The 13172-nt window shown below is 46.2% G+C and overlaps 1 protein-coding gene across 4 annotated transcripts; it reads left to right on the top strand.

Annotated features, from left to right (window-relative positions):
- The first annotated feature begins 200 nt into the window (after positions 1–200).
- On the top strand, positions 201–13109 carry LOC135552004 (large proline-rich protein BAG6-like). Of its 4 annotated transcripts, none has more exons than XM_064983342.1 (24): positions 201–572; positions 869–958; positions 1118–1235; positions 2949–3160; positions 5223–5294; positions 5372–5494; positions 5590–5765; positions 5856–5976; positions 7018–7215; positions 7355–7589; positions 7838–7897; positions 8046–8314; positions 8417–8510; positions 8676–8944; positions 9159–9423; positions 9762–9931; positions 10116–10169; positions 10246–10342; positions 10498–10622; positions 10893–11081; positions 11279–11488; positions 11796–11900; positions 12145–12291; positions 12511–13109. In XM_064983342.1, exons 2-24 carry the CDS (start codon positions 878–880, stop codon positions 12607–12609), a joined length of 3489 nt encoding a protein of 1162 aa, XP_064839414.1. In that variant the 5' UTR covers positions 201–572; positions 869–877; the 3' UTR covers positions 12610–13109. The 4 variants fall into 4 exon arrangements, with proteins under 4 accessions (XP_064839414.1, XP_064839416.1, XP_064839415.1 ...); XM_064983344.1 differs by having other exon boundaries at positions 8688–8944; XM_064983343.1 differs by having other exon boundaries at positions 872–958.
- Positions 13110–13172: the final 63 nt, after the last annotated feature.

Genomic DNA, 13172 nt, shown 5'->3' on the forward strand with positions numbered 1-13172 from the left:
GCAACTGTAAATTGATAATTTGTACAATTTGTTTTCGAGTCTACAGTTATTGCTGTGTGCGCGCTCTTAATTCAAATGGCTTTATTGGCATGGGAAACATGCTTAGGCACACAGACTCGTACCAAAACAAACAGGCATTTATAATGGACACTCCCCATTTTGTGCGTCATATGGGTCCTTGCACTAGATGGTGTCGCACTTTTTAGCAACCATTCAAACGAATATGAACTGTAAATATTTGAATAGACTAAGTAGATAATTGCTCATGTAACGCCATTTCAATTTCATCAACAGTGTATTTCCGTGCTATGACGTTGAACGAAGACAAAATCAATTATAATTGAGATTAACGGCTGAATCACATCCGGTCGTAATTGGCAGTCCGATAGGGCGGCGCTTAATTGGCCCAGCGTCGTCAGGGATAGGCCGTAATTGTAATTAAGAATTTGTTCTTAGCTGACTTGCCTAGTTAAATAAAACATAAACGTCAGCTGGCTTCCTGATTTAAATACATGTAGATTGGGTAGCTGGCTAGCAAGCTAATAACAGCCTCGATTCAAGTGGGAATACAGGTATTGTACTCAAAGATTTATTAACTGCTAATCGAGAGGTGATGGGATAAACACCAGGGGTGTAATCATTAAACCCATTCTGTTGCAAAACATTTTGCTACAGAAACCGTTTACTCCAAACTGAAAACTCAAACGAAAGTTTCTATTGGACATATTCGGGTAACGTTAGGTCCCTCCTTTCCGTTTGCTTCAATTTGGTTCTTAAGCTGTTTCTGCAATGAATACACCCCAATTGTCTTCATGGCTGGACATTTTTGGATTAAGTACATTTTCTGATTATTTATCTGTGCTCTTAGCAGAGAAACATGGAGGAGTCAGCAAGCACCATAGAGGTTACAGTGAAGACCCTGGACTCCCGGAGCAGGAGCTACACTGTCCGGAGAGAGGTAGGCTGTGACTTCTGTTTTAGCCTGAAATCCAACGGCGTATATCCGTTTGGATTCCAGGTAACTTCGTTGTAGTCTTTATTGCTGTACACTTGAGTGGGACATGCATTTATTCAGCCCTGTACTAGCGATGTACTGAGCCTGGTATTTCTCCTTTAGTTGACATTGAAGAAGTTCAAAGAACATATATCTGCGTCAGTGGATATCCCAGTGGAAAAGCAGAGACTAATCTACCAGGACAGAGTGCTGCAGGACGAGAGGACGCTAAATGACTACAGTGAGTAAAAAAGCCAGCAACTATTCTATTCAATGGAGACTAAGTAATATAAACTCAGCAAAAAAAGAAGCGTCCTCTCACTGTCAACTGTTTTAATTTCAGCGAACTTAACGTGTAAATATTTGTGTATTAATTTGTATTAACAACTGAGACAAACTGAACCATTTCAACAGACATGTGACAAACAGAAATGGAACAATGTGTCCCTAAACAAAGGGGGGGCTCAAAATTAAGTCAGTATCTGGTGTGGCCACCAGCTGCATTAAGTACTGCAGTGCATCTCCTCATGGACTACATTTACATTTAAGTCATTTAGCAGACGCTCTTATCCAGAGCGACTTACACCAGATTTGCCAGTTCTTGCTGTGATATGCTACCCCACTCTCCCGCCAAGGCACCTGCAAGTTTCTGGATATTTCTGGGGGGTAATGGCTCTAGCCCTCACCCTCCGATTTAACAGATCCCAGACGTGCTCAATGGGATTGAGATCCGGGCTCTTCACTGGCCATGGCAGAACACTGACATTCCTGTCTTGCAGGAAATCACGCACAGAATATTCCTGTCAGGGTGAGCCTGCAGGAAGGGTACCACAGGAGGGAGGAGGATGTCTTCCCTGTAACGCACAGCGTTGAGATTGCCTGCAATGACCGCAAGCTCAGTCCGATGATGCTGTGACACACCGCCCCAGACCATGATGGACCCTCCACCTCCAAATCGTTCCTGCTCCAGAGTACAGGCCTCAGTGTAACACTCATTCCTTTGATGACAAACGCAAATCTGACCATTACCCCTGGTGAGACACAACCATGACTCATCAGTGAAGAGCACTTTTTGCCAGTCCTGTCTTGTCCAGCGATGGTGGGTTTGGCCCATAGGTGATGTTGCTGGTGAGGACCTGCATTACAACAGGCCTACAAGCCCTCAGTCCAGCCTCTCTCAGCCTATTGTGGACAGTCTGAGCACTGATGGAGGGATTGTGCGTTCCTGGTGTAACTCAGGCAGTTGTTGCCGTCCTGTACCAATCCTGTGCAGGTGTTACACGTGGTCTGCCACTGCGAGGACGATCAGCTGTCCGTCCTGTCTCTCCCTGTAGCGCTGTCTTAGGCGACTCTCAGTACAGACATTGAAATGTATTGCCCCGGCCACATCTGAAGTCCTCATGCCTCCTTGCAGCATGCCTAAGGCACATTCACGCAGATGAGCAGGGACCCTGGGCATCTTTCTTTTGATGGTTTTTCAGAGTCAGTAGAAAGGCCTCTGTAGTGTCATAAGTTTTCATAACTGTGACCTTAATTGCCTACCGTCTGTAAGCTGTTAGTGTCTTAACGACCGTTCCACAGGTGCATATTCATGAATTGTTTATGGTTCATTGAACATGCATGGGGAAACGGTGTTTTAAACCCTTTAGAATGAAGATCTGTGAAGTTATTTGGATATTTACAAATTATTTTTGAAAGACGGGGTCCTGAAAAAGGCAAGGTTCGTTTTTTTTTCTGAGTTTACTACATACATGGTCTCTGCACTGTTTTAAAACCATTGAGATTAATCATTTTAAAGGCAACATGTGAGATTCAGTAAAGGTATATTGGTGGTGTTGTAAGTGAGAGCACCTTGTTCTAGTATCCTCTGACCTGCTGTTCTCCTCTCTCCTCCACTCATTCTTTCCTGCACTCTTATCTGCTCCTTCTCACTCCCTTCACTCTTCCTTTTCAGATGTAGCTGATAAGGTGATCCACCTAGTGGAGCGTGCTCCTCCTCAGACCTCCCAATCTGCTGGCGGGCGAGGAAGAGTGTCATCAGGAGGAACAGAGGGAGGTGCCGCCTCCTCCTCCCAGGGAGGCCCCCAGGACCGCAACGGGAACAGCTACGTCATGCTGGGAACCTTCAACCTGCCCGTCAACATCATGGACCCCCAGCAGATACAGGTGAGACAAGGTTGTGTGTTACTGTGCAGCTGTTTCATAGAGTATTTATTAATAGGACCCTGAAAAGCTTGTTGCCATAAGACTGCTAAGTAGTTAGTCCGGGTAACTATTTCACTAACTACATTGTCCCTTTTTGCAATTACTCTTATAACTAATCACATACAGTATCAGCAGTGTATCTTTCCTGTTGCTTAGTCACTTTATCCCTACCTGTATGTACATCACATAGTGCTTTGCAAAAGTATTCATCCCCCTTGGCATTTTTCCAATTTTGTTGCATTACAATCTAATTTAAATGGATTTTCATTTAATGTAATGGACATGAACAAAATAGTTTCAATTGGTGAAATGGAAAATGTAACTTGTTTATAAAAAATTATACAAAAAAAACCCCTGAAAGTGGTGTGTGCATATGTATTCACCCCCTTTGCTCTGAAGCCCCTAAAGAAGATCTGGTGCAACCAATTACCTTCAGAAGTCGCAGAATTAGTTGAAGTCCACCAGTGTGCCATTTGTCACATGATCTGTGTTATATATATATATCTATCTATATATCTATCTCTGTTCTGAAAGGCCCCAGAGTCTGCAACACCACTAAGCATGGGGCACCACCAAGCAAGTGGCATGAAGCTCTCCAAACAGGTCAGGGACAAAGTTGTGGAGAAGTACAGATCAGGGTTGGGATATAAAAAAAAATATCCCACAGAGCACCATTAAATCCATTATTAAAAAAATGAAATAATATGGCACCAAAACAAACCTGTCAAGAGAGGGCCGCCCACCAAAAATCATGGACCAGGCAAGGAGGGCATTAATAAGAGGCAACAGAGACCAAGGATAACCCTGAAGGAGCTGCAAAGCTCCACTGCAGAGATTGGAGTATTTGTCCGTAGGACCACTAAGCCATACTCCACAGAGCTGGGCTTTACAGAAGAGTGTCCAGAAAAAAGCCATTGCTTAAAGAAAAAAATAACCAAACACGTTTGGTGTTGGCCAAAAGTCGTGTGGGAGACTCCCCGAAACATATGGAAGTACTCGGATTAGACAAATGTTGCTTTTGGCCACCAAGGAAAATGCTATTTCTGGCGCAAACACAACACCATCACCCCGAGAACACCATCCCCACAGTTAAGCATGGTGGTGGCAGCATCATGCTGTGGTGATGTTTTCCATCGGCAGGGACTGGTAAACTGGTCAGAATTGAAGGAATGATGAATGGCACCAAATACAGGGAAATTCTTGAGGGGAAACCTGTTTTGGTCTTCCAGAGATTTGACTGGGACGGAGGTTCACCTTCCAGCAGGACAATGACCCTAAGCATACTGCTAAAGCAATACTCGAGTGCTTTAAGGGGAAACATTTAAATGTCTTGGAATGTCCTCGTCAAAGCCCAGACCTCAATCCAATTGAGAATCTGTGGTCTGACTTAAATATTGCTGTACACCAGCAGAACCCATCCAACTTGAAAGAGCTGGAGCAGTTTTGCCTTGAATGGGCAAAAATCCCAGTGGCTAGATGTGCCAAGCTTATAGAGACATGCTCCATGACACTTGCAGCTGTAAATGCTGCAAATGTTGGCTCTACAAAGTATTGACTTTTGGGGGTGACTAGATATGCACGCTCAAGCCCCCCCCCCCCCCACCACAACAAATATTTTGCATCTTCAAAGTGGTAGGCATGTTTTGTAAATCAAATGGTACAACCCCCCCCCCCCCAATCTATTTTAATTCCATGTTGGGCAACAAAATAGGAGAAAATGCCAAGGGGGTGAATACTTTCACAAGCCACTGTATCTAACTCTGATTCCCTGTACCCCTGCATATCGACTTGGTACTGGTACCCAGTGTATATTAAGTTATTCTTAGTCATTGTGTATTTATTCCTTGCTATTTTTCTATCACTTGTTTATTTTTACACTGCATTTTTGAGAAAGACCTGGTAGCATTTCTCAGTCTATACCTGTTTATGAAGCATTTGACAAATACAATTTTAGATTTATTCAAACAAATATAGATTTGAATGTATCAAGTGTAGTAGTACTAATAACTGAATTCCTTGGCAGATGCAAGTGCAGCAGATGATGGCAGGCGTGGGAGAAGCAGGAAGGAATACCAGAGTCAGCACCAGCACTGGAGTCAGTCTTTTTAACACTGTTTATTGTCATGCCTAATATTACTATTAAGGTATGTTCATGATTTGTCTTGTTTCTAGCGCAATGGCTCAATAGATATGCATATCAACGTTGACCAATCAGTGCAGAGCGAGCCCAGGATGAGGCTGCAATTGGCTGAGAACTTGCTAAGAGAAACCCAATCTCTGCTCCACAGACTGGAGGTAGTTACAACTCGTATACCATGTTATGCTATTATTATGATGTACTACACATCTATTTTCAGTGAGTTGACCTTTTTAGACATGTTTGTTTGCAGGGTCAGCCCAGTGACGTGCCATCTCGAGCCGAGCCGGAGACCTCTCAGTCCACCTCTTCATCTTCCTCTACAGCTGCCACTAAAGGAGCAGCACAGCCTATGGACTCCTCCCCTCTTGCTCCACCCCCTCCCACCTCCTCCACCCAGACAGAGGGACCACCCCACTCCGGGCCCAAGTAAGTGATCAAAAGGAAAATCCAGTTCAAGTACAATCAAAACGCTCTCCTCTTCTGTGCCTCCTGAACACACAGCTGTCTCTCTCCCAGCCCAGTGGAGCTGGTGGAGGTTTTGTCAGAGGTGAGGAGGGTGGAGGAGAGGCTGGGTCCCTTCATAGAGAGAACTAACTCCATCCTGGGAGCTGCCACTTCAGCGGACTACATCAACAACGTAAACACTACAATTCCATTTCCCAGCAACTAGCTATTGCAACCTATACAACATCACTTTGTTTTTTTAAACTTCAACCTTATACTCCAGTTACATTTTCATCCTCAAGAGTCTAAGCCGTGGGGGGGATACTAAGCAATATGGAATTGTTTTCAGAAGGTTGTAGCAAGGATCATATTGTTTAATTTTGAAAGGAAGTTTTTTTTCTGGTGCCTGTCATTTGTATCTATTAAAGTTCCCCATTTGCTGCTGCCAAGACAGCTGCTCTTCCTGTGGTCAAAAACACATTAAGGCATATCTACATTTTGTATTGTATAATACAACAATTACAATGTATGTGTGTACATATCTGAGATGAGAAAGATCAGGACACTTTTGTTTTCTGCTTAGTGCCAAAAATGGGTCTCTATAAATACTTCAGGTCATTTTTTTCAACTGGTACCGGGGGACCTTCAGATGAGGCCTGTGGGCATCTTAGAGCATAACAGCTGGCATTTCATATTAGTGTGTAGCCCAAACTGTTTGGACGCTACAGACAGAAGTTGGCAGATCGGCTGTACTGACTTCCGACGAGTCCCAAGAAGCTTGTTTGCTGTAGAGCAAAACGGAGAGTGTCGCCTTTCCATAGAGTTTGTAGTCCAAACCGTTCGGATGCTACAGGTGATTTTGTGAGAAGTCCCATTTTTGTGATATCTTATGGTCTGACAAACCCCACTCTAGCTCTTTCACTGCAGATGAGGAAGTGCAACACTGGCGGATGCAGTAGATTGAGATGCATCCAATGCCAATCTGATCTCTAGTTTATACTGATACATTTTTAAGGGGCTGTTTGTATTATGCTAATTAGATTTCAGCGTGGGTGCAGACATCGACCTTAGGCGGTTAACTTTAATGGTGTCGATCAGAAAAGTTGCATCATAAACTGCACCGCAGAGTATAGTGAGTATTTTTGAATAGGTCAGTGACAGTAGTGTTTTGCATGAGGAAAATGGAGCCCTAAACAGATGTGAATCAATTACCACACTGTTCTTTTTTCGTCAGACCCAGGAGAGAGAGGACCAGCACGTTCTCAACCTGGTCGGGGAGGCTCTCCGTCTCCTTGGCAACACCTTGGTTGCCCTTAGCGACCTGCGTTGTAACCTGGCCACTCCTCCCCCCCATCACCTCCAGGTGGTTCGGCCCATGTCCCACTACGGCTCCCCCGTCCTGCTGCAGGGTGGTATGCCCCACCACGTCCCGGTAGGTCACTGGAGTTTCATCCACTTATACACTCAGCAATTGTTGTATTTCAGTATCGGGGCCTAATACTAACTAAACGCTTTTTACCAGCATTTAGCTGTTGGTCCGGTGCAAATTTACATTATTGACTTGTCTTCAGAGAAACCTGGGGACCACAGTGACTATGATATCCAATGGGAGGCAGGCAGCTGAGGGCCAAGCCCAACCTTCTCAGGCCCCTGGCCCACCAGAGAGCCAGGCCCTCCCTCCACAGCCCAACTCAGCCAATCAGCAGCCAGGTCAGGGCCAGGGGGCTCCACATGTGACCATGGAGCCTGTGGTAATGATGCACCAGACCATGGAGCCTGTGGTAATGATGCAGTTGAACCTGGATGGTGAGGGAGGGGACATTTTTATTTTCTCTTGCGCTTGGTGAGTTGTCATGCCCTAACTGTTTCATGTGTACCAAATTATCAATACATTAGGTATTCAAACCGAGAGAGACAGTCGTCATTGTTGATCTCCTATAGGAAACCTTAAAGTTGTGTTAGCGCAAGCCTGGAATGGCACAATAGCTTGCATACCCAGTATGTATATTCAGAGTTGTAAGCTAATGTTTTCTCCATGGTTGTCTCTCCATTAGATTCTGGCAGCAGCCCTCAGGTCCAAGGACAACAGATCCCTATTGGTACTGGACAGCCTGGTGAGTGCTCTTGACCCCTACATTCACTATGGTATATACAACAGACAGCCTTAAATGACTCATATACCACAGTCTCTGAACCACCAGTCCCTGGGATGTTGCTGACTGTTTAATCCAGTATTTATTTCTGTGCTCTCTCAATCTGAAGGTGCCACTCCGGTCCACATCCCAGACCTTCCTCCAGAGTTCATGCAGGCCATCGTCCACCAGGTCTCTCAACAGACCGGGCAACCAGGAGCAGGTGTCCCCGGGACCACCTCCAGCTCTGAACCCTGTGCCCCTCACAGCCTCCTGCCCCCTGGCGCCAGGGTGGTGGTTACACACCCCTCCTCCTCCCCCCATATCCCCCAGCCTGTGGTCACCAACATCAACCTCGGGTCTTCAGTACCCTCTACTGGCGGACAACACAACCTACAGGTGAGGCAAGGAGATGCAGACATGGAGAAGTCTGTGGAAGGACTTTGGTCTGGGTGTGCAGCCCTGCTCTTACACGCTCAATCAACTGATCTCTTCTTCCAGGGAACACCTCTGGCTCACTCTCCCGTAAGTCAGATGATCAGTGGTCTGGTTGGACAGCTCCTGATGCCTGGACAACAGATGCCTGGACACCAGGGTGAGTGATTGGTTGATTATTGTATTGGGTGAATGATGGTTTTTATTTTGTAGTGTTTAGTGACATCACTATGATTTTGCATGGTATATTCAGATTCTTTCTACTGATTTGCCATTTTGGAAAATACACATTTCTGTTTTGTGAAAATTAACCGTGAATCACAAGTCTTTCTTCCAGGTGACCAGACATCCACCAGCTCCTCTTTATCCTCCAACCCAGTCTCTCCCCTGCCCTCTGGCCAGACCACCACCCACACCACCTCTGTGGGCCAGCCTTCGGAGGGGGTTGCCGAGGCCAACCTAGCCCAGCTCCTGGGCTCCCTTCTGGGTGGCGCAGGTGGGCCAGGAGGCCCTGGTTCTGGAGCTGACCCACAAATCACTGTGACCGTACCTGGAGTCCCAGGGTTCTTCCATGGCATGTCAGAATTCACCCAGGTGAGATTAAAATTATTGAACCCTATTGGTACCTTCTTGAGAACTCTAATAATCCTTTTGACTGAAAAGTAACTCTTAGGTAATATAATCATGTAATGAAGTTAAAGTAGTCATAATTAGTTGAAGTAGTTGTAATTAGCTAATTATTAGGTGTAAGTAAACTCCAGACAACTAGATGACTGCAGTTACCCAGCAGTTCCTCTCCCATTTCTAGGCTAACCAACCCGTGTTCTCCCGACCCACAACCTCACCTGGCCAGGAGCCTCCCCCTGGCCAAGGCACCCCTGCCCCCCCTCAGGTGGCCCCTGAGGGTGTAGGGGACCCCTCCCTGAGCCCGGAGTTGTTTACAGGTATTGTCCAGGGGGTCCTCTCCACCATGATGGGGCCTCCGCAGGGGAACGGGGAGAGCATCGCTCAGTTCATCCAGAGACTGTCTCAGACCACCAACCTCTTCACACCTGGATCTGGGGACTCAGTCGGTGAGTCACTGACGAAAGGAAAAACCTTGTGACACTTAACTGTTGTACTGGTCGTTCACTCGTACACATACTGCTAGCACAGAAACGATTGTGGCTATTTCCATGGTTTTACTTGTAATGATTGGGATATGTGGTCGTCTTACCTACTTATGTTGAATACTTTTATTGTAAGTGTCTCTGGTCAAGAGTCTGCCAAATGACTAGACTATACATGTAAGAAAGCTAAACATTTATCAATCTACACCTGACCTGATGGTGTGCCTTGTCACCTGTGATGTGATGGCCTATTTGGGGGAAGGGGAAATACGTTTTTTCTGAACTTGTTCTTTGACCTGCAGGGTTCTTCAGGCACCTGTTGTCTCTGGTGGGTCACAGTTTCTCCATGGTGGACATGGTGTTGTTACTCCACGGTAACGCCCAGCCAATCAGCCGGATCCAGCCCCAGCTCACTGACTTCTTCAACCAGCACTACCTGCAGGGTCCAGAGCCTACTAATGCCAATATCAACGTGAGTAACTCTGCTCTACTGCCACCTGCAGTTTTGTTGAGATGGCATGAAGTTGCCAGTCTTCTCTGCATTAGCAGTGAACTTGAATTAAGACCAATGTTTGTGCCATTTCAACTCAAAAGGGTCTGATCTTTATTTGATCAATCTGCTTGATGTTTAGAAACAAACTACCTTGTCTTTGCAGGCAGCATCTGAGGACCTCATCAATGGCCTGGAGGAGTACATAACAGAGAGCTTTGTAAGACTCACTCACTCTCAAATTGTCACAATATGTTGATAATGCTGTAATAATACCGTACCCCGGTCTCTCTCAGGCCACAGTGAGAGAGGGAGTGGACCTCATTCAAAGCAACATCGCTTTCCTTAGACAGCAGTTCACCTGCATGGCCACGCATATCCTACGCTGCACAGGTAAAACACGCAAACCCCTTAGGTAAAATACAGCTTTGCTATACTAGGTCCTGCGCATTGTTACCAAACTGGTTCACCGGAATACTGACAATCCTCCTCTAGTACCGAACAGCAACATGACTGGACATCTGTTGTTTGTCACTACCTCTCTGCAGACCACACGTTTGGCCACCGCCTGCTGCTGCTCTGCACCCAGGGTCTGTTTGAATGTCTGGCTCTCAACCTTTACTGTCTCCAAGGGGAACAGGGAGCTCTCACCCAAGTCCTCAATCACCACATCGTTAGTACACTATTTAGTGTTTCCCCCACCGGTCCTCAGGACCCTAGCCGTTCCACATATTCTTGGGTTTCACTACATTTACATTGTCATTTAGCAGACGATCTGATCCAGAGCGACTTTCAGTAGCGAGTACTTTTATTTTTTGTCCTGTACAAGCTAGTTGCTAAACTAGTCAATGAATCCCATTGTATCTGGTAGTTTAGGTTGTGGGTTGAGTCCTGTTTGGTGTGGGTGGTATAGAGCTATATGTTTTCTCTCTTATGTCCACAGAGGAGGATGTCAGCAGAGGTCAACCCCAGCCTGGTCAACTGGCTGACTAGTATATTGACCATGAGACTCCACGTCATCCTGGAGCATAACCCAGTCACTGAGGACCACATCCAGCACTATGTCATCCACACACGGAGAGCAGAGCCTGAGGCACAGGCTGGACAGCAGACAGACACACAGAACATGGAGGTGAGTGATTGTGTATGGAGGTACATAGGGTAGTCTAGCCAGGTGGTGTTATCTGAGGCTTATAAGGACACTGCATGCTTGGGCACACTTAGAAAAAGATCTGGTAATTCCATGACATCATCAAGGAAGTTCACAGCTTTGAGGACATGTTAGTCTTCATACAGTACAGCTACTCTCTCTATATATCTCATCACTAGATAGCTGAAGGTCTGTCCCCAGCCACCACAGCAGGGGAGGTCATGGTTTCATCAGGGGACAGACAGGAAGTTGGAGCGTCCCCCGAGGTGACCACCCCCTCGCGGAGAGCATCATCAGGGGAGATCGGAAGAGCCGTTGCCATGGCGGCAGGAGGAGGAAGGGAGGAGTCTGTAGGAGATGTGGAGCCCTGGGCAGCTGCAGTGCCCCCTGTAAGGGGCTATGCTTTACTGTTTAGGGCAGCGTTTCCCCAAACTCTGTTCTGGGGATCCCAAGGGTGGCTTTTTTTTCTCCCCCTAACACTACACAGCTGACTCAAATAATCAACTCAACCTTTGGTTATTTGAATCAGCTTGGGAAACCTGGACTGTTTGGAAATGGCTGGTTTAGGGGCTAAGTGCCACAAAGTCAAGAGATGGCATTTAGGATGCCCAGAAGCCCACCAGATGTAGTATTTGAACGTGTGACTAAACAGTTACAGGCCCACCTCTTCAACCTGTGTTTGTTCGTGTTCATCAGGAGTGGGTTCCTATCATCAGACATGACATGCTGTCTCAGAGGAAGATAACTCAGCCCCCTCTGTCTGACGCATACCACCATGGGATGCCTGCCAAGAGGAGGAAGGTGTGTGTGTGTGTGGGGGGGGGCTTCATTACTGTCACTGTGCTTAAGACTGCTCATGGAACATTCTTGAAGCCAATGCCTGAACTTTCCTGGTTATTCTGACTGATCTCTAAAGCAAGTGTAACATCAAATAAAAATTAGCATTTCTCATTTAAGTTGAGGTAATACTTCTCGTTTAAAAAGTCCCATTTCATACCGACTGAACACCTCTGGTTAGTGTTGACCTGTTATCCCTCTCACCCAGACTCACCAGGGTGAGGGCCCTCAACTGTCCCTGTCTGTGGCAGTGAGCCGGGCTGCCCGGGCTGCAGGAGCCATACCTGTCACTAGCCCAGATAGCCTCCAGGGGGAGCTAGAGGAGCCAGAGCTGCAGGATGCCTACCAAGAACAGGTAAACTATGGCCAGTGTTGCTTTCTAGAGGGTGCAACGTCATCCCTAAGCCAATTAAACATACATTTGTAAGGAAAAGTCAAAAGTTTAAAAAGTAAATAAACTGAGCCCAAACCTCTTTCTGGTTCATGTTCACTCTGAAACAGCAGGGTGAACAAGACTTGGAAGTGTGTCAACGTCAGACTAACAGGCCCTAACCTTGACTTGTGTTTGTCTCAGGTGAGGAGTGACATCAAAGAGCGAGTGAGGGGTGACAAAGACTTCAGCTCCCAGTGTTTCCCCAACACACACTGGGCCTTCTCTCTAGATGACTCTTAAATCTTATTGGTCCTCAGGCTTGTCAACAACTCCATCTAGCCAATCAGTTTTTTTTCCTGGATGACTTCTAATCTGTTACCACACCTGTCAATAACCACACCTAGCCAATCACTCACAACCATGTGATGTATCCAGGGGTGTGTTCATCATGTCAGCTTGATTTGGGACATTTCTATCTTCAACATGTAATGTGCCCCAGACTCCGTTCTGCAACATTCCCTGCAGGTCTCTCATATCCAATGAAGGACAAAGAGCTAAGACCCTGCTTTCTCATCGGGCTGCCACGGAAAATGCCACTCACTGAAAACCGGGAAGAGCTTTACAACCTGGCAGTCATCTGTGTGCTATCTTCCCCATTTCAACAAACTCATTCCTAAAAGGTTGTAACCTATGAGTCCTTATGAGGCTTTAACTTGTAAATGAGCACAAATTGTACATTGTATTAAGAATGAGAATGCAACAGCTATTTCTTAGGTTAATAAAGTAGTGAAACCTTCCATTGGCTTTGTTTTGTGTTTAGCTCAGTATCCCCACTAGAGGTGCAAGAAGCACTAGCCTGTTTA

The sequence above is a fragment of the Oncorhynchus masou genome, chromosome 13, assembly GCF_036934945.1.
Source record: "Oncorhynchus masou masou isolate Uvic2021 chromosome 13, UVic_Omas_1.1, whole genome shotgun sequence".
In the NCBI taxonomy this organism is placed as follows: domain Eukaryota; kingdom Metazoa; phylum Chordata; class Actinopteri; order Salmoniformes; family Salmonidae; genus Oncorhynchus; species Oncorhynchus masou.